Source organism: Theropithecus gelada, chromosome 12, assembly GCF_003255815.1.
Source record: "Theropithecus gelada isolate Dixy chromosome 12, Tgel_1.0, whole genome shotgun sequence".
In the NCBI taxonomy this organism is placed as follows: Eukaryota; Metazoa; Chordata; class Mammalia; order Primates; family Cercopithecidae; genus Theropithecus; species Theropithecus gelada.
The window spans coordinates 114,910,889-114,932,912 of record NC_037680.1 but is presented as its reverse complement, the minus strand read 5'-3'; the positions used below and the strand labels follow the sequence as shown (position 1 = coordinate 114,932,912).

The 22,024-nt window shown below is 44.3% G+C and overlaps 1 protein-coding gene across 2 annotated transcripts in view; it reads right to left on the bottom strand.

Annotated features, from left to right (window-relative positions):
- Positions 1–1,773: 1,773 nt before the first annotated feature.
- Positions 1,774–22,024, bottom strand: part of TRAF3IP1 (TRAF3 interacting protein 1) — a 78,993-nt gene continuing 58,742 nt past the window's right edge. For both annotated transcript variants that reach the window (XM_025405551.1, XM_025405552.1), the window contains 2 exons: positions 4,924–5,144; positions 1,774–3,938 (listed from right to left, as the gene is read on the bottom strand). In XM_025405551.1, the coding sequence (XP_025261336.1) occupies positions 3,773–3,938; positions 4,924–5,144 (387 nt within the window). In that variant the 3' untranslated portion in view covers positions 1,774–3,772. The remainder of the gene's footprint in view (positions 3,939–4,923; positions 5,145–22,024) is intronic.

Genomic DNA, 22,024 nt, shown 5'->3' with positions numbered 1-22,024 from the left:
CTGGGCTCAAGTGAGTCTCACGTCTCGGCCTCTGAAAATACTGGGATTGCACGCATGAGCCACCACGGCTGGCCAAAAGAAGTTTTGTGTGTTTTTTTTTTAGACAGGGTCTCACTCTTTCACACAGGCTGGAGTACAGTGGCACAATCTCGGCTCACTGCAACCTCCGCCTCCCTGGTTCAAGCAATTCTTCTGCCTCAGCCTCCCAAGTAGCTGGGATTACAGGCGCCCACCACCATGCCTGGCTAATTTTTTTTTTTTAAATTTTTAGTAGAGACAGGGTTTCACCATGTTGGCCAGGCTGATCTCGAACTCCTGACCTCAGGTGATCTGCCTGCCTTGGCCTCCCAAAGTGCTGGGATTACAGGTGTGAGCCACCATGCCTGGCCAAGTTCTATAGCTTTAAAAGTCATTTAAATTTCTCTTGCTGAATTTAAAAGAAACCAAAGTCCCTCCCAATCTCCCTTTATGAAAATACACGTAATAATCAAAAAGGGGTTCTGACTAGGGGGCTTTACTAATGCCCCAATGTAAAGCTTGCATAAACCATACTTATTGAAACACTTTTTAGAAAAATATAAAATGTTTTTATTAATAAAGTGTATCCTAGGATAGAGTTAAACTCAGAGCCCAAATGCAGCAAGTAGTTACATTTGAGAATGGCTGAGAACAGCTATTCCTTCCCCTCCGACTTAGGCTGGCTCATGCTTAAGTTAGAATTTTTCTTACTTCTACTTTGCTACGTTAGTCTTTGCTGGAGAGCCCCTCAGAGGAGCCCACAGTGGTAGAGGTGCCATGAACAAGGTTATTTACTCTCTGCATTTTGGGTGTGGAAAGAAGAGTCCAGAAGGGGGAGCCAAGTCCAGGTCTGGGTGTTTAGTGTCTTCCCTGATGGTGACATGCTGAGCCTTGATCCTGCTTGGGCGTGGCCTCCTTCTGAAGCAGGTTCCTGCAGAAGCTCAAACAGGCTGCTCATCCTGCTTGCTGCTGCCTCACACTGGCTACTGATCCAAAAGCTGCTCAAAGGCCCTGGCCATCTTTTCTCTTATTCCTGTGCCATGACACTGTACACATCGACCAATAGAAGATAAACCCCCTGAGTCCAGGGCAGCTCGGAAGAGCAGCACCGGCATAGTTCAGGCGCACTCGCCAGTACACTGACTAGAATTCCGCATCACCCAAATCCTAAGCAGCACTTCATCTCACCAAATGACATCATTTTTCTTGATTGATTTCCGTTTTTAAAAGTTGATTATTAAAAAGATAAGGATGAATATCAAAGTAGAAAGCTGATTTTTTTAACTATTTCTTCCAAAGGTTTCTTATGCATTTCCTTTGAATATAAATTATCATCAGCTCAACTTTTAAATTCAAATTCTGGAAGTTTGACTCCAGTACTCCCTGAAAACTTATACACCAAAGGATAGAAAAATACTTAATAATCCCATTTGTGTATTTTCTCAAATTAAGAGAAAACTTAAATTTCTCAAATAAGATCAGGATCTGGTGTCTAGGATAAGATACAGTAACAATCACGTGTAGAGACCTTCTAAAACTTCACAACTGATCTTACGATTTCCAGTAAATGCTTACCTATCTTATAAAACTTCATTTTATACTGAAAAGAGGTATGTGTCATAACATGAATGAAAAGATATATTTCCCTGAACTTTCCTCATGAGAAAAACAAAATGCACACATTTGAAAATAAAAAATCTAAATGCTTATGATTTTTCCATGTGTGAATTGAACTGCACAATCCATACACTTATGGGAAAAAATATGTGATTATTTTTAATGATTTATGTATAAAAGAAAAATAAACTTTATGATACAATTTGACAGACTACTTCATAAAAAATTTTACTTACATACAATGTATGCAATTTTTTGCAATCCCCAAATTCTATTCATATATACAAATTCATAAAAGGCAGACATCTTAACTTGAAGTGAAACAAGGTCCATTCAGGGTCATGGCTAAGTCATTTGATTCAGTAGAAAAGAGATTATAAATACACGAAGGACTACTTAACTAATGTCCCTCCACTCCCCCAAAATGTATTCAGTATAATCTGATCAAACAGAATTTTATGGTGCACTATAGGAAGGAGAAAAAGACCAACGTTTCAGAATGGCAGATCTTAATAATCTGCTCCTGAACTTACTCAGCTCAGAAAGTCATATAACAACCTTAGTACAGAATTTATTTTGGAAATTGTATGAAGAAAAACCCAACGGTGCCATTTGTGCTAATCCTTAAAGAAACAAAACCTGGCAGGGCGCTGTGGCTCACGCCTGTAATCCCAGCACTTTGGGAGGCTGAGGCGGGCGGATCACGAGGTCAGGAGATCAAGACCATCCTGGCCAACATGGTGAAACCCCATCTCTACTAAAAATACAAAAATTAGCCGGGCGTGGTGGCGTGCGCCTGTAGTCCTGGTTACTCAGGAGGCTGAGGCAAGAGAATCACTTGAACTTGGGAGGCTGAGATTGCAGTGAGCCGAGATCACGCCACTGCACTCCAGCCTGGGTGACAGAGTAAGATTCCGTCTCAAAAAAAAAAAAAAAAGAAACAAAACCTTTTCAGGCAATCCTCACATTTTAAATGGCACTCCTTAGTTTACATAATAAACACACTATTTAAAAATAAAAGTATTAGGACCCAGACCTTAAGACCCATAAGTATGTCTTCAAACACAATGAAATGTTTTATACAATAACTTAAGACTCTGCTACGTATTTACAATAGTATACGTAAGTGAAAAACTATAAACCATGTTTTTTAAAAAACTTTTGCATTTAAAAAACAATTTCCAAAAAAATGGCTAACATCAAAAAACATCATAAATCAGTGCAGCCTTGTAAGTCTTCCTTATGTCATTTTTCCTAAGCTACCTGTCTCTCAGGTGTACACACCCATGCAAAGGAAAAGGCATGATGCCAGTGCCTCGCAGAGCAAGACCCTCTTAAGGAGAACAAGGACTCAAGGGTAGCTGTGCTAGCCCCTGCCTTGAGGAAAACCAGGGTAAAATGCTGAAGAAAGTGAGGATGTAGCCCAAGACGATTTCATATCCAGACAATGTCCGTAAAGGCCATCCTGAAATCTCCTTTTTAAATTTATGAACTTCAAGGACTGGAAACACAAGCAAAAGATAGTAGAGATCAAGAAGAAAATTACATAGAGAAGTACATGCAATTACAAAGAGGTCAAAAAACAAAAACGAAAACAATCCAGTAGATAGGTACCTTATATGGAGACAGGCTGAGATTAGCCCTTTCAAATGGAAATTAACTAAAAATATAATTTATTCATTTTCAGGCCTCATTCTACTTATCAAGGGCCTATCAGAAAGTAAACAGTCATCCTTCATTCTGCATGGACCTCTGAGAGTCTTTCCACTAAACCAAAATAACGGACTACTGTTCCCTCGGTACGGCCACACCACTTACCTGCTGGAGAGTTCTGGTACAGAACTAAACAGGCTACAGCAGAAACACAAAGAACAGGCTTTCAAAAAACCTTTCACAGAGGTGTTTGGAAGCGCTATTTATAACTAGCCAGTATTCCATCTGGAAGGAGGTCAGAAAACATGGTTTTTTTAATACACTTAACATGCTTACAGTTTTAAAGCTCTGAAAATTAGCTGGATAATAACATTGTAAACTGTTCATTTTCTTAGCAAACTGGAACTTAAAAGAGTAACGATTTTCTATCTTCCTTTTTGCTTTTAAACTGAGGTGACTTTTCATCTCTGAAACTTTTGAGTGTTCACCTTCTCGAAGTCAAATTGATACTATATACCATTTTCTGGATTTTTTCTTCATTCTTGAGGATGTTGGCCTTCACAGCGCAGATCTTGTCTTGCTGGTCTTTGATCAGCTGCTCCAGCTCCGCGAGCTCAGCCTTTAAGGGCTCCACGGCACAGTCTGTGATACTGAGGGAGAAGAAAACCAGCGGCTCGTCACTCTCTCATCTCATTGTGTGTTGGCTTCTTAATTAAGACATTGAAAGACAACAGAAGTAAATTATTCATCTCATCCAAAGAAAAGGATAAAATTTATTTCTTATTTTCACAATCCCTGCCACAACCAAAAGTGAAGTCAAACATGAGATTTATAAAAGCAGCAGTTAATATTTCTTCAATGATAAGCTTGAAGCCCTTAAATTATATACAGAACAGCCTCTGGGACAAGGAGGTATGCTGCAAAGTCCCCATCGACTTTGGGGACCTCCCCTCTACTACCCCCTACCTCTGCTCCTGCTGCAGGGCCCCCTCCCCATTACTCCCCCCTCCGCTACCCCCAACCTCTGCTCCTGCTGCAGGGCCTCCCCATTACTACCCGCCTGCTACCCCCCAACCTGTTCCTGCTGCAGGACCCCCTCCCCATTACTCTCCCAACTGCTACCCCCCACCTGTGCTCCTGCTGCAGGGCCCCCTCCCCATTACCCTCCTCCTACTCTTCAACCTGTTCCTGCTGCAAGGCCCCCTCCCCATTACCCTCCTCCTACTCCTCAACCTGTTCCTGCTGCAGGGCCCCCTCCCCATTACTCCCTGCCTCTGCTACCCCCCACCCCTGCTCCTACTGCAGGGCCCCTCCCCATTATTCGCCCGACTCTGCTACCCCTTACCTGTGCTCCTGCTGCAGTGCCCCCTCCCCATTACTCCCTGCCTCTGCTAACCCCACCCCTGCTCCTGTTGCAAGGCCTCCTCCCCATTACCCTCTCGCTACCCCCAACCCATGCTCCTGCTGCAGGGCACTCCCTCATTACTACCCCCCACCTCTCCTCCTGCCGCAGGGCACCCCCCATTACTACCCCCTACACCTCTCCTCCTGCTGCAGGGCACCCCCCATTACTACCCCCCACCTCTCCTCCTGCTGCAGGGCACCCCCCATTACTACCCCCCTGCTACCCCCAACCTCTGCTCCTGCTGCAGGGCCTCGGCGTGCTGCCTGTTCTCGCTGTGCCACAGCTGCAGCTCATTCTGCATGGCATCCACGTCTTCCTGGATGTAGTCCATGATCTTCCCCAGGGGAAGTGCACTCTTGCACAGGGTCTGGATGGACGTGCGGAGCTTCTCTATCTCCTTGGAAACGATGTCCTTCTCCTTCTTCCACGCCGACTCAAAGAGAGATCGCTCCTACAGACAGGGAGACATGGAAGAGGAACACGCCTCCTCAGTCCGAAGGCAGAACAGGGCTGGTTCACTCAGCACATGGCCATGGGGCTGGGAGGAAAGGTGCAGGCAGGGACAGTGCTGACTGTGGGACACTCACTCCCGTGCAAAGGGAGAGCCATGCCACCTGACAGAGTAACCCTAAAGTGCTGCGTGCCATCAGAGGACACAGCACTGCCAGGGAGGGACCGCTCCTTCCCTGCTCAATGTGGACGGGGATCTGTCTTTACCTGGAAATCCATCTGAGGGCAAATCTCTATACAAGCAGATTTCAGTTCCCAACTAACGAGCAACTTTTGTAGCTATTGTTACAAGAGCTTAGTGACATGGAGGATTTTTCCCAAATGGACTGGCAGAGAGGGGGCCTGACCCTACAGCTCCTCACATGGCCCACCTTCCATCCCAAAAGACTCCAAAACCCAGCTTGCCAGGAGGAAGGGGGAAAGAAACCCAAAGGAGAGGCAGAAACTGGTGCCATGGAAAGGAAGGCATGGAGAATGTGCAGGGGGGCCAGCGCCAGCAGCACCCAGCAGGCACCCAGCAGCACCCAGCGGCACCCAGCAGCACCCAGCGGCACCCAGCAGGCACCCAGCAGCGCCCAGCGGCGCCCAGCGGCACCCAGCAGGCACCCAGCGGCACCCAGCAGGCACCCAGCAGGCACCCAGCGGCGCCCAGCGGCGCCCAGCGGCACCCAGCAGGCACCCAGCGGCACCCAGCAGGCAGACGATCAGGTCGACTTAGACGTGACTGTGCTGGCCGCTTGGGGAGGCCACAGAGTCCGGGGCTCAGGGGCCGGATGGAAGGGGCCAGGTTGAGACAGCAGCAGGTGAAGGAGGTGAGGAGGACACAGAGACGAGGGGAGAGCTGCATTCAATTTGGGCCAGGAGTTCTTGGGTTCTTTGGCAAACAACATTTAGAATTCTCTTCATATGAGCTTTGATCACAGACATCCCTGAATGTCAAAAATTGAAGTGAGTTAAGAATCAATAAGCTTGGGAAAATTAACATGGGTTCTTTCTCCTTCTTTCCTTTCTTTCTTCTATCTGTCTTTCTTTCTTTACAGCCAGGGTCTCACTATGTTGCCCAGGCTGCTCTCAAACTCCTGGGATCAAGTGATCCTCCTGCTTTTGCCTCCCAAAGTGCTGGGATTACAGGTGTGAGCCATCATGCCCTGCAACATTGTTTCTTTAGGAAGCCCTCTCTGGGCACCCCCACCCCACTCCAGACCAGCTAAGGTGCCCTTCCTTGCCTCACCCACTTACAGAATGAGCTGGTAAATGCATTCAGTTGTAATAAATCTACTTATTTAGTTTGAACATATCATAGCTACATAATCACTTGTATTACTTCTGCCAGTTTCAGACTGTGGGCTCAGGAGGGCAGGATCTTGGTCTAGATTCATTGTGGTTCAAATAAGCTCTGCTTAAGAATTTGTGAAATGAACTAATGAAGTAGATAAATGATTTATGTATCAAGATCCTAGTTCAACCACTTACTGGCTTGGACAAGTACAAGAAAGCTTTAGCATAATGCCTGGCACACAGAAAGTGCTAAATAATTGGAACTTTAAATAAAACGTAAAACTCATACAACTAATAAGTGAGTTCAGCAAGGTTGTAGTACACAAGATGAGCATATGAAAATCAACTATATTTCTATATACGAGCAATGAACACATGGACACTGAAATTAAAAATACAATGCCATTGGCAATTGTTCAATAGAAGACAATGTTTAGTTGTAAATCTAACAAAACATGTATAGGGCTTGGAAACGGAAAACAAAATGCAGATGAAATAAATCAAAGGAAATTTAAATAAATGAGAAGACACACTGTGTCTGTCCACAGATTGGAAGACTCAACACAGTAAAGACATCAATTTTCCCCAAATCGATAGGCATATTTAATACAAATCCTACCAAACTTCCAGTCAATTTTTTGTATAGACAAGATTATCCTAAAATTTATGTGGAAAGGCAAAGGAACTACAACAGCTAAAACATTTTCAGAAAAAAGAATAAATACAGAATTAACCAGTCTACCCAATTTCAAGGCTTTTTTTTTTAAATTAAGTCTCATTCTTTCGCCCAGGCTGGAGTGCAGTTGCGTGATCTTGGCTCACTGCAACCTCTGCCTCCCAAATTAAAGCAATTCTCCTGCCTCAGCCTTCCAAGTAGCTGGGATCACAGGCGCACACCAGTATGCCCAGCTAATTTTTGTATTTTTAGTAGAGACGGGATTTCACCATGTTGGCCAAGCTAGTGTCGAAGTCCTGACCTCAGGCGATCCTCCCATCTCGGCCTCCCAAAGTGGTAGGATTACAGGCATGAGCCACCGCGCAGGTTTCAAGTCTTTTTAAACAATTACAGTAATCAAGACAGTGCAGTGTTGACAGAGGGACATAGATCAAATGAACAGAACAGAGAATCCAAAAGTAGATCTATACAAATATGTCCATATGCCCAAGCAATCTTTGACAAAGGTACAAAAACAAGTTAGTGGCAGAGAGAGTTTTGCACCGTTTGGCACTGGGGTAAGTGGACCTCCATAAGCCAAACAAACAAATAAGACCTTGACCTAAGCTCATATCTTAAACAAAAATTAACTCAAAATGAACTATGGATTTAAATATAATCTATGAAACTTTAAGATAAAAAAACACAGGAGGAAAAAGTCTTTGGGATATAGGACTAGGCAAAGAGTTCGAAGACCTGACACCAAAAGCATGATTTCAAATGTTTGCTCCGCAAAAGACCCTGTGAAGAAGCTGCAAAGGTAAGTCACAGAATGAGCGAAACAACTGCAAATGACACATCCAATAAAGACAGATAGCTAGAATAGGCAAAAAACTCCTAAAACACAACAGCAAGAAAGCAAATAATTCAATTAGAAAACGGGCAAAAGACACAGATATTTCACTGAAGAGGATATAAGGATGGCCAACAAACAGATGAAAATACGTTTGAAATCATTAAGTATTAGGGAAATGCGAATTCAAACCACAATGAGCCATCACCACACAACAGTCAGAATGGCTAAAATAAAAAACAGTGACAACACCAAATGCTGCTTAGGGGAAACTGGATCACACATTGCTGATGGGAACGTAAAAAGATATGGCCACTCTGGAAAACAGTTTGGCAGTTTCCTATAAAACTAAACATGCGGCTGGGCACGGTGGCTCACACCTGTAATCCCAGCACTTTGGGAGGCTGAGGTGGATGGATCACGAGGTCAGAAGATCGAGACCATCCTGGCTAACACAGTGAAACCCTATCTCTACTAAAAATACAAAAAATTAGCTGGGCGTGCTGGCGAGTGCCTGTAGTCCCAGCTACTAGGGAGGCTGAGGCAGGAGAATGGTGTGAACCCGGGAGGTGGAGCTTGCAGTGAGCTGAGATGGCACAATTGCACTCCAGCCTGGGCAACAGTGCAAGACTCCATCTCAAAAAAAAAAAAAAGCTCATCATGACTGGCCATCAGAGAAATGCAAATCAAAACCACAATGAGATACCATCTCACACCAGTTAGAATGGTGATCATTAAAAAGCCAGGAAACAACAGGTGCTGGAGAGGATGTGGAGAAATAAGAACGCTTTTACACTGTTGGTGAGACTGTGAACTAGTTCAACAATTGTGGAAGACAGTGTGGCGACTCCTCAAGGATCTAGAACTAGAAATACCATTTGACCCAGCCATCCTATTACTGGGTATATACCCAAAGGATTATAAATCATGCTGCTATAAAGACACACGCACACGTATGTTTATTGCGGTACTATTCAAAGACTTGGAACCAACCCAAATGTCAATGATAAACTGGATTAAGAAAATGTGGCACATATATACCATGGAATACTATGCAGCCATAAACAACGATGAGCTCGTGTCCTTTGCAGGGACATGGATGAAGCTGGAAACCATCATTCTCAGCAAACTATTGCAAGGACAAAAAAACCAAACACTACATGTTCTCACTCATAGGTGGGAATTGAACAATGAGAACACCTGGACACAGGGCGGGGAACATCACACACCGGGGCCTGTTGTGGGGTGGGGGAAGTGGGGAGGGATAGCATTAGGAGATATACCTAATGTAAATGATGAGTTAATGGGTGCAGCACACCAACATGGCACATGTATACATATGTAACAAACCTGCATGTTGTGCACATGTACCCTAAAACTTAAAAGTATAACAATAATAAAAAAATACTAAACATGCAACTACAGCATCACCCAGCAACTGTACTCCTGGGCACTTATCCAAACAAATGAAAATTCATGTTCATAGAAAAACCTGTATATAATATATATAGAAAAGTAACCACAAACTGGAAACAACTCCCGTGTCCTTCAACAGGTAATTGGTTAACTAAACTGTGGTGCATCCATACCAGGGAAAACTATCTACCCATAAAAAGGAACAGACTGGCCAGGCACGGTGGCTTATGCCTGTAACCCCAGCACTTTGGGAGGCTGAGGCAGGCGGATCACCTGAGGTCAGGAGTTCAAGACCAGCCTGACCAACGTGGAGAAACCCCAGCTCTACTAAAAATACAAAATTAGCCGGGCATGGTGGCGCATGACTATAATCCCAGCTATTTGGGAGGCTGAGGCAGGAGAATCCCTTGAACTCGGGGTTGGGGGCAGAGGGGTTGCAGTGAGCTGAGATCATGCCACTGTACTCCAGCCTGGGCAACAAGAGCAAAACTCCGTCTCAAAAAAAAAAAAAAAGGAACAGACTGCTAATCCATGGGACAACCTGGATGGCCCTCAGAGGATTATGAATGAGAAAAGTGAATCCCAAGACGTTACATGCTGTAGGATTCCTTTTACACAAGATTCTTGAAAGACAAAGTTACAGAAATGGAGAACTGATGGTGGTAGCCGGGGGTGAAGGAAGAGTTCGAGGTGGGGAAAGAGGGCGTGGCTATAAAAAGGCAATAAGAGGGATCTTTGAGGTGATAAAAATGTTCTGGATCCTGTTTCATTGTCAATATCCTGGTTGACAATGTACTATAGTTCTGCAAGATGTTATCACTGGGGGAAAATGGGCAAAAGGCATACAGTATATCTCTCTACTATTTCTTTTTCTACTATTTTTTCTTTACAGGGTTTCATTGTGTTGCTCAGGCTGAACGCAAACTCCTGGGCTCAAGCGATTCTCCTGCCTCAGCCTCCCAAAGTAGCTGGGGCTACAGGTATGTGCCACCACACCTGGGTGTCTATTATTTCTAATAACTGCATATAAATCTATGGTTATATCAAAAGGTTTAATTTTTAAAAGGCTATATAAAAATGCCTTTGAATTAAGATGCTAAATGACTGAAATGAATTCAATAAAATAATAAACTACTTCCCAAGAGAAAAATATATTTCTTTATTATACACAAATAAGCAAATGTCTCATTGACTTAGTTAACAATTTAAACTTCTATTAAAACTCACTCATAATGACTATTAAGTAATTCCTGTGCATTTGGCATCGTGTTAACTCTAATACAAAAATGTTTAGGGTATAGAACTTAGGGTAGGAGACTAATACAAACAAATATCTTACAAAATTGGAGAGTTACAATGTAGAAAAAGACACTAAGAAGTAATCTGGCCAAACTCCTCATATTTCTATTGCACAGGATCAAGCAGAATTTGGAACACTCATCTTAAAGCTTATAATTTTATTTTTAAGAGATTAAGACTTTAAAATAAATACACTTGGACTGGAATTGTGATAGGACAAACTTTTACTATTATCATAAAGGCACTGGAATACATTGCTGCAAAACACCAAACTTCTGGCAATTTTCAAGCTTTCATTTAACACAGCAGGGGCAAGGTGAATGCATCAAGCAGTGATTATTTGCTTTAAAAACTCACCTCTCTGATGACAGACCTCGAGTTATATGTTGCTCATGTAGATATATCAACAATTTTCCAGATAAAAACAACTTTGTTTTTAAAGACTTTTAATCCAGTAGTAGTTTGAGGATCTACTACCCCCACAAAGGAATTAGTCATACACAATATGCTTAATTTTTGGAAACAGAAAGAAAAAAATATTGAAAATCTGTCATGGCTGGGCGTGTTGGCTCATGACAGTAATCCCAGCACTTTGGGAGGCTGAGGTGGGCAGATCACCTGAGGCCAGAAATTTGAGACCAGCCTGGCCAACATGGTGAAACCGTGCCTCTATAAAAAATGCAAAAATTACCCAGGTGTGGTGGCGCATACCTGTAGTCCCAGCTACTGAGGAGGCTAAGCAGGGAGGATTGCCTGAGCCCAGGAGGAGGAGGTTGCAGTAAGCCAAGACTGTGCCACTGTACTCCAGCCTGGGCAACAAAGCGAAACCCTTTTTTCTCAAAAAAGAAAAGAAAAAAAAAGAAAATCTGTCATTACACAAAATATGACCTAAAACCACCTAGACCATAGGAGGACTCAAGGGCAACAGGACCCGCAGTCAGTGCCTTGTGATTCCAGGGCCTGGTGCCAACCCAGCCTCACCACCTCCTAACTTTATGACCTTGGAATGACCTCTCTGTACCTCAGCTTCCTCACAATAAAATGGAAATAATAATATTTATCCTTCAGGTAAGATTAAATGGGATAATATAAAGTAAGCAGTTCAGTGCCTCACACATAGTAAACCCTCAAATAGATGTTAACCATTATCGTAAATTTATTCCGCAGAAAGAAGCAAGTTGCAAGTCCCCCCAGGACGAAGCATGGGTGCTTTTTCCTGTGCACTGATATAGTTATTTTACCTCCTGTCAACTTGTTGGTTATGAAAGATTCTTAGCCAGGCATGTTTGGAATACTTTAGTGCACAATGAAACAAGGATTTATAGATATTATCAGCACCACCTAACAAGCTGTCATGTCCAGGCAAGTTCTTTCATTAAAACGTAATTTACCTTCCTCATCGACACACTTCCTTCTCCATCTCCATTTTAAGGATATAAATAACCCACAGCTATGAAATTCATCTCTAAGTTCTTTTCTCTGCCGAAAGACTGGTGATCCTGAGCGCAGAGGAAGTCTGCCGTGAACACTGCAGAACCACCCACGGCACCTTTTTGTGGCACCCTTGCCGTGGATCCAGTGTCTAAAGGTAGTTTCTCCAGGTTAGGCAAACAGAGAGGTGGCAGCCCATGTGTGTTTCAAGGGGACATGAAGTCACCCCTCTTGTCCCCTCCTGCCTCCTACCTGGCTGGCCTCCCTTTTCCTGCAGGCTGGAGACTGTTTGCTCAGCTGCCTTCTGGCAGGAAGGCCTCTGGCAAAGGCATCTCAGCCTTGGGCCACTTCAGGTGCTCACATACGCACACACTTTTCAGAAAATGCTTCCAAGATTTCTCAGAGGAACAGTTACTTCTGGGACTTACTATTTTATTTACATTTTACCACACACACACTTGTCCCCAGAAACACGGGCATTTGCACTTCTGGTGATTTTTAAATTTATAGTTATTGATTATAAGTCATATAAATACAAATTATTGACCTTAGAGATTTATTTGAATTTCAACTGCAATCCTCCAATTATTATTATTATTATTATTATTATTATTATTATTATTATTTAAGACAGAGTCTCACTCTGTCGCACAGGCTGGAGTGGAGTGTAGTGGCACAATCTCAGCTCACTGTAACCTCCACCTCCCAGGTTCAAGAGATTCTTCTGCCTCAGCCTCCCAAGTAGCTGAGATTACAGGTGTGCGCCACCACATCCGGCTAATTTCTGTATTTTTAGTAGAGATGGGGTTTCACCATGTTGGTCAGGCTGGTCTCAAACTCCTGACCTCAAGTGACCCACCCACCTTGGCCTCCCAGAGTGCTGGGATTCCAGGCGTGAGTCATCGCGCCCAGCCAAAAGTATTATTTTTAAAATATCTTAAAAATTTTTAAAAATGAAGATGGAAATAATAGACACTGAGTACTCCAAAATGGGGGAGGGTTGGGAGGGGGAGGGCTGAAAAATTACCCGCTGGGTGCAGTATTCACCACTGGGTGATGGGTACACCACAAGCCAAATCCCTACCCATTGACAAGCATGCCCATGTACTCCCAAATCTAAAATAAAATAAAAAGTAAAAAAAAAGAATGTCTTAAAAGTCTGGTCTTTAGATGTTGCCAGAAGTCCCTCTCGGAAGCAGGATCCAGGGCACATGGGGGTGGAGGCCTCCGACCCCTGCCCTGCCCCGCTGCTGGATGTGACTGGTCAGCCACACTCCTGAGCAGAGCTCTACCTGACATTAAGCAAACCCAATAAACAAAAGCCTGATTAATTGTAGGGTGGGGGGTGGGCAATAAATCAAAAAAGTATGTATTTGCTTCAAATAACATAGTCTCTCATGGCCCCAGGAATTGATTTATATGCAACCTGTCAAAAGTTTGTTTTCTAGCCTGGGCGCAGTGGCTCACGCTGTAATGCCAGCACTTTGGGAGGCCAAGGCAGGCAGATGGCTTGAGCCCAGGAGTTTGAAACCAGCCTGGGCAACATGGTGAAACTCCGTCTCTACAAAAAATTAGCAAGGCATAGTGGTGCATGTTCGTGATCCCAGCTGCCTAGGAGGCTGAGGTGGGAAGATTGCTTGAGCCCGGGACGCCGAGGTTACAGTGAGCCAAGATCCCTTGAGCCCAGGAGGTCGAGGATGTAGTGAGCTGAGATCATGCCACTGCACTTAAGCCTGGGCAACAGAGCAGGACTCTGTCTCAAAAAAAAAAAAAAAAAAAAGGTTGTGTTCTTCATAAACGGAGGAATACCTGCATTCAATTTACAAAAGAAAAGCACAGAATGACAGAATAATTATTCTAAGCGTCCTGTTCTTCCAGAAATATTCCATCACCAAACTTCTTCATAAACCATACGTTCATCTCGAATGCAGGTCAAGTTGGATCCCTTGAACACACAAGCAAAACAATCTGCAAACACATACTTTTTTTTTTTTACAGATGGAGTCTCCCTCTGTCCCTCAGGCTGGAGTGCCAAGGATGGAGTGCAGTGGTGCAATCTCAGCTCACTGCAACCTCCACCTCCCCAGTTCAAGTGATTCTCCTGCCTCAGCCTCTCGAGTAGCTGGGATTACAGGCACGTGTCATTACGCCAGCCTAATTTTTGTATTTTTTGTAGAGATGTGGTTTCACCATGTTGGCCAGGCTAGTCTTGAACTCCTGACCTCAAGTGATCCACCCACCTCAGCCCCCCCAAAGTGCTGGGATTACAAGCATGAGCCACCGGACCCGACCAATTTTTTGAGACAGAGTCTTGTTCTGTCACCCAGGCTGGAGTGCAGTGGTACAATCACAGCTCACTGCAGGCTTGAACTTCTAAGCTTAATAATCCTTCTATCTCAGCCTCCCAAGTAGCTGGGATACAGGTGGGTGTGCACCACCATGCCTGGCTAATTTTTTTTAATTTTTTACTTTCGCAGAGACAAGGTTTTGCTATGTTGCCCAGGCTGGTCTTGAACTCCCAGCCTCAAGTGATCCTCCTCCTTAGATCTCAAAGCATTGGGATTGCAAGCATGAGCCATCATGCCCAGCCTCAAAATTATGTTTAAGAATCAACCATGTTACATGTATTTTGTTCATTTGTGTTTCTGAATAGTGTTTTATTATATGAATGAAATAGCACTACTCATCCATTTTGCCGCTGAGGGACAACATTTGGGTTATTATTTATTTATTTATTTTGTCTAGGGCTATTACAAAAAAATACAACTCTGAATAATCTTATATATGTCCCAATAGAGATGAGCACATGACTGTCTCTGGTATGCAACAAGAAGCGGCATTACTGGGTCCAAGGGAGTGTGTGTTCTCAACTTTATGATATAATGCCAAACCATTTTCATATAGTTTTAGAAATTTACATCAACTATTTTTCATTAATCAATGTCTTATTTCTAGGCATATAAAGGAAGCTTTAGCTCTACTCCTATGCCATTTCTACAATCTGACAACTGAAGGTAATAACTACTGAACTGTTATCTGGCAGCAGCTAGAAGACTGCTACTCCACGTCAGGAACAGGCTGTTAAAAGGAGCCTTCCAAATGACAGACAGTTGCTCATTAGATGAACTGCTTACAACTACTTACACATGGGTGGTAAGCTTTTAGCATGGATGTATGAGAAGCTGGACAGCATGAGGGCTAACTGGCCAGACTAGGCCCAACGGATCTGGGGTACCTCCTACCTCTAGGACTTACTGTCTATATCATCTTGGACAAGGTAACTTTTGTGCCTCATTTTCCTAACCTAGGAAATGGGTATAACACCTATCTCATCTGTAGATGACCGTATTAAATACAATATGCAATTCCTTAGTCATGGTAAGTGCTCTATAAATGTTAGCTGTTAGAATCATTACATTGTCTACAATGAATAATGATTAATGGTCAATGTCTATAGGAGAAAAAATGTATACAGAGCAAAATATCATTAAATATTAGCTACTTTTACAGATAAACATGAATGTCCTTGGAAGATGAATGAGAAACCCTCTTAGAATTATGTGATAAGCCAGGGTGAGTGAGCTTGGCAAGAGCCCCAGTGGGTCACTGTGGTCAAGCCAAAAGATCAGAGCACAAAACAGAGAAATCTTCAGACTGGCCTTTCTGATGGACCTTAAAATGGTCTGAAAGTTGATTTTATCAGTTGGGTTATTCTTGTAATACCCAACTAAACCAGAGATAGGGTTGAGGGGAAAAAGCACACAGGGCACCTGCTTCACGAGTTAAATTTTGGCTGGGCTCAGTGGCTCATGTCTGTAATCCCAGCACTTTAGGAGGCCAAGGTGGGCAGATCACCTGAGGTCAGGAGTTCGAGACCAGCCTGGCCAACATAGTGAAACCCCATCTCTACTAAAAATACAAAAATTAGCCAGGCGTGGTGGCACACACCTGTAGTCCCAGCTACTTGGGAGGCTGAGGCAGGAGAATCTCTTGAACCTGGGAGGTGGAGGTTGCAGTGAGCCAAGATCGCACCACTGCACACTAGCCGGGGCGACAGAGTGAGACTCTGTCTCACAAAAAAAAAAAAAAAAAAAAAAAAATTAAAAAGAGTTAAAATTTTCAGAAGCCGAGTTGCTGAAACAACCTGCTGTAACCCTAAAACAAGTTTTACCTAGGAGCCACTGAAACAACCCTCTTGACTCTAAGACCAGTTTTACCTACCACTGTCACTCACCAATCCCAGCTTGCCAGCTCCCCAAAACTTCTCTAGTGCCAATGAGCTTTCTTCCAAGACAATATGAAACCTTCCTCTTTCTGGTAAAACTCCCAACCTGCTCTGTTCTTCAGACATACTGAAGACCACCTGGTCTGTGTGTATACCCCAAATTGCAATTCTTGCTTCCTGAATAAAACGCTTTAAATTTCAAGATTTGTCAGTATATTTGACTTCGACAATGGAAATATTTATTAAAATCACCTGTTCACTGACGGGTGACAGACTATCCCACTCAAAAATATGCTACTTTGGCAGGAGGATTATTTTGAGCTAAAGGCACTTAAAAAACAATGGTGCAAGAAGGCCAGTCTGACTTCCCCCTTTCTTCTCAAAAGCAGGCGATGAAACTCCCATGTAACAGATGCTCTCCTTACACCAAAAGGAAAAACATTCTCACCACCAGAGGTGGGTTTGCGGCCAAAAGAATTCTGTACAAACAGACCTAGCAGTCCATGGAAAAACTGGCTTTCACGAAACCAGTCTCCGATAGCAAAAAGGTTGGGGACCACTGTTGCAGAATATCTAAACAGGGTCATGGTACTCCCCCTTGTTCCTGACTGTAGTGGAAGTATCTCCAGCCACTCACTATTACATACAATGTTGACTGTTTGACACAGGTGTTTTCTCTCATGAAAAAGAAGCATTTTTCTATTCCTAGTTCACTACAGGTTTTCAGTCATGATGGACATTATATTTTACATGAGTCATTTATTTTTAAGAGAAAGTACACTGACTAGTGATTTTATCTGGTTCAGGAATGATTTCTTGGTTAAATGTAAGGTAAGTAGTCCACACTTAAAAGATGCTACAGGCCAGGCGCAGTGGCTCACGCCTGTAATCTCAGCACTTTGGGAGGCCGAGGCGGGCGGATCACGAGGTCAGGAGCTCGAGACCATCCTGGCTAACACAGTGAAACCCCATCTCTACTAAAAATACAAAAAATTAGCCGGGCATGGTGATAGGCACCTGTAGTCCCAGCTACTTGGGAGGCTGAGGCAGGAGAATGGCGTGACCCGGGAGGCGGAGCTTGCAGCGAGCCAAGATCACGCCACTGCACTCCAGCCTGGGCGACAGAGCAAGACTCCATCTCAAAAAAAAAAAAAAGGCTACAACAACTGACTTGAATTTCTCAAACTGAAATGACCGACTCTTCCCTGGACATGGCTGCATGAAGAAGGAAAAAATACTGAAGAAACTACTAAAGGGACTAGACACAAATATACTTACCTAATAGGAAACAGAGTTGCAATCCTAGAATATATTCTATCTCACTTTTGATTATATAATAAAATACATGCTTTAGGAAAAAATTACTAGTAATTCTTAACTTTAACTTTTGTTCAAATTTCTTCATTTTTGCTGACATGAAATCTCTAAAGTCCATTCTAGCCATAGAGTTTTAGGATTCTGTAATCCTTTTTAAAGGATATCAGGCCAAGCATCGTGGCTCACGCCTGTAATCCCAGCACTTTGGGAGGCTAAGGCGGGCAGATCACAAGGTCAGGAGTTCGAGATCAGCCTGGCCAACAAGGTAAAATGTATTTTTTTTAAATACAAAAAAAAAAAAAAAATTAGCCAGGTAGGGTGGCATGCGTCTGTAATCCCAGCTACTCCAGAGGCTGAGGCAGGAGAATTGCTTAAAACCAGGAGGCGGAGGTTGCAGTAAGCCAAGATCACGCCATTGCACCCCAGCCTGGGAAACAGAGCAAGAATACATAAACACACACACACACACACACACATATACATGTATCAGGTTGATTCTGGACAGATTAGAAAAGGGGAAACCAGACTAGCAAACAAGTGTAAAACAGAACGAAGGATCAGAGGCAACTGTTGTCAGCAGTGGGTGGAGGCAGCATACAAGTGAGAGCCCTGAAACAAGGGACACTCGGGAGGCCAGCCCACCAGTGCCCCAGCTCTTGTGTGGGGATGACAGCCTGATCAGGGCACAGAGCTAGTCTACATGGAGCATGAGGGTGCCACTGAGCCAAGGAGGATGCATCCAGATAGGGGGCCCTGCAAGACCACAGCTGAATCAGAGAACAAGCCAGTGGACAAAATGCAGTAGAAAACTAACAAATAGTCAACGCCAAAGATGGCAGGAAATGAGCAAAAGAGGAACAAAAACCATAAGGGGAGATAAACAAAGAGCAAGATGACAGACTTACGCCTACCTATATCAACAACTGCACTAAATGTAAACGGACTAAATTAGAACACCATGCAAAGAATAACAACAGGAATTCACAAAAAGAGAGATGCAACTAGCACAAACAAAAAGTTATTCACCTTAATTTGCAACATGAAAAGTAATAAAATGGGTTTAGCTCCTAGCAAGGAATCCAAAAACAATTAAGCTGTCCAGTGTTTGCTAGAATATGAGGAAATGAACACATTCAGGTATGGGACAGAAAGATGTTGACAATCTAGACGACCCAAGATTCTACTTCTGAGATTTACCCTTAGGAGACGTTAGAGAGGTGCCCAAAAATACATGGGCAAGATTTTTCATCTCAGCATTTCTAATTACAGCAAAAGCCTGTAACCACACCAGCAGCAAAGTCAGCAGGGACCTAGGGAAACGCCACGGTGTATCCGTGCAGTGGGACAGTGAGCATTCACCTGTTGGATGGTGACTGACAGACTCAATGCAGATTGTTCATTCATAGGTAGTTTCCAAAGGCCTATGCTGGACAGCACCATTATGTGCAGCCACACACTCACAGGCACCTATTGAGCACCACTGCCCTTGGGACCCTCACAATCTAGTCAGGAGAGAGAACAGCAAGTTTGATTCAAGTTGCCAACGAGACACCAAGGAGATGGGGGAATGGAAGAAGAGCCCCACACAGCCTGGGTGGTAGGAGACTGCCTGGAGGGCAGGTGGGCCTATAGTGGGTGAGTATTCCAGACAAAGGGCAGAGCTGGCTGCAGACTTCCTCGAGGTGAAAACCACCAGGAGGTTCCAGAAGCCAAGAGGCTGGAGGCAGTGTGCAGAGACAGGCAGGGAGGAGGCTGGAGCCTGAGAGTGGTGAGGATTTCGGACTTGATCCCATGGGCAATAAAAAGTCAGCAAAGGGATTTCAGCAGCACAGAAACCTAATGAGATCAAAGTTTTAATAAAAACACTTGCTTCCACCTTGGGGGAGAGAGAGAGGAGGCAAGGAGGCTCTTGTAACCAACTGTCCAGGGAACCGATGGAGGCAGGAGAAGGAGGCAGCAGGACTGGAGAGAAGCATGCAGGCTTCTTGCTTTATGAGATGTAGATGGGCAGGGAAAGAGGGCTGGGACTCTCTTAAGCAACTTGGGGGACAGTGATGCCCTATGCTGAGCCAGCAAAGGAGGTCTGTCTGGGAGGAAGCTGGTGACACTCGACTGTAAGCTGCTGAGCCTCAGACATCTATGGGGTGCCAAGGGAAGACGTGCAGCTCCCAGGAGAAGGCCTGCCTGGAGGCAGACATGCACATGTCCTCCACCCCTGCTCATCCTCCCTGACCTGCTGATCTGAACGCACCGTTTCACCACCTCCAGATGCAAATGACAACTTGAGCAGGTATATAAAGTTCCTGTATTGCAATGTTTCCTTTACAATCATGAATTTTTTCTGGATTCTTTCAACATTTAATGTTGCAAAAGTTTGTGGTCAATCTGATTTTTGTCCTTTTATCAGCTTTTTTGGCTGGGTCCTTTGTAGCACTCTTTTCTTATCCTTGACAGCCAACGATTCCACCAGGATGTGTCTCAGTATCATACTGGTACTTTTTAGCTGACACTCAGGGAGTGCCTTCCTGTCTGCATACTTAGGTCTTCCGTGCAGGAGAACCGCCATGGCATCTGTTTCGCCTGTTCTCATATCCTCCTTATGAATGCCAACCGTCACACCTGGGCTCTCTGTCCCCTTTCTGTCATCTCCTCTCTCACATGTCCCCATGGCTTTGGTGCTTCCTCCTTCATATCCTGGGAAGGCTTCTCAAGTTTGCCCCAAACATCACTGGTTGCTTATTCTGTTGTGTTGATTCTGCTTCTTTATGGCTTCAGGTAAATACTTTGTTCCTATGATCACATCCATGTGCCTCCGTGACAATCCCTCCTTGACTCAGCGTGCTCCTCTTGCCCATCTGTGGCTTCCTACCTGCCAGCCCCTTTCCTTCTCAGCCTGTCTTCATGTCATTTTTTTGTTTTTTGCTAATCATTGGCATTTTTAAATTTGTAGAGCATGATGCATATGTTTACAGAAGTATAACACTCCATGCCCACAAGGAGCTTTCCTCAAAGGTCCCCGTCAGTTCTGCTTATAGACGGCAGGAGGGCCACCCACACATGGGGTGTGTCATGAACCCTCTCTCTGCTCACAACCTGGAACGGTGGTGCAAATGAATGCTTATACCCATATTTGAGGATCCCATCAGGGACAAGTGCCGGGCGGTGGCCCATCAGGGTGGTGTCTACGAGGGAACTTCCGTTCATCTCTCTTCAGTGACTGGAGGAGCCCCTGGCCAGCATCCTTCCACACAGTGCTGCTCGCAGGCACAGGAATGGCCCCCACCTTCCCGGCTTCCACTGTGGTACCTGCCTGAACCTGGGAGCTCCTCAGGGCCCACTTCCAAATGCCACTGAGCCACAGCAGGGAAAAAGAATTAAAGAGCACCCCACCCCCTACCCATGCCTGTGGCCTTCCAAGGGTGTCAGTGGGGTTCAGTGGGCCCTACAAGCCTTCTCCATCCAGCCCCATCTGCAAGTCCCAAAGAAACTTTTTAAAGTTTCCAGAATGTGGGTGCAACCCTTGCTGGTTTTGCCCCATTTTTATGTCCCATTCATTTCACTGGGATTCTGAGAGGGGGAAGATAAACTTGGGTTCAAGCTACCCTAGCTGACCCAGGAGTTCCATGGAAACAGAATTCTGAAAAAAAATACAAAAAAAAACCAAACAACAACAACAAAAAACCCCAAGCATCCTACCCAAGTCCCGTCATTGTGGCAAGAAAAATAGTTGCTATTCTGTAAACAGGACAGATGAAGCCTTTTGAGAGTATCCTCAGGAAACCAAAACAAATCAGTCAGACTCAACAGAGATCTGGAAAAACGGTTTCAAGCACTCAAAGGAACTTAAGTCTCTATGGAAGACATTCCCAGGAAGGATCCTTGCTCTCCATCCTTGTTTTGTGGCTACAGCACTCACATTTAAACATCGACGCACACACCTTCATGGAAATGAAGGTTATTGACATGCTTTTACCTCATTTTCTTGCATTCTTCTAATCTCTTTACGACAGTGTTTCTGTTATTTTGATTTTTCAGGAGTTCAAAGACTAAAAGGTGTGATGCAGGCATTTCCTTTAAAATATTATTGGGATCATCTCACCTTGGGGCTGGGGGTGAATCACGGGTAACTGAGGCTGCTCAGGGTGAGGCTGGGCTCAGGAAGAACAGGATCTGCCTCTTTCACAACAGCCTGGAAACAAGCCCCCATGAAACAAGACTCATCCACATGCTCGAGAAGAAGATGCTGTGAGTGGCCAGGCCAGGCCACTGGCCCAGGCAGCAGTGCGTGTTTCTTATCGGTTAGGGGGATACGGCAAGATTTGCTTCAATTGCAGAGTTTCCTGTTCA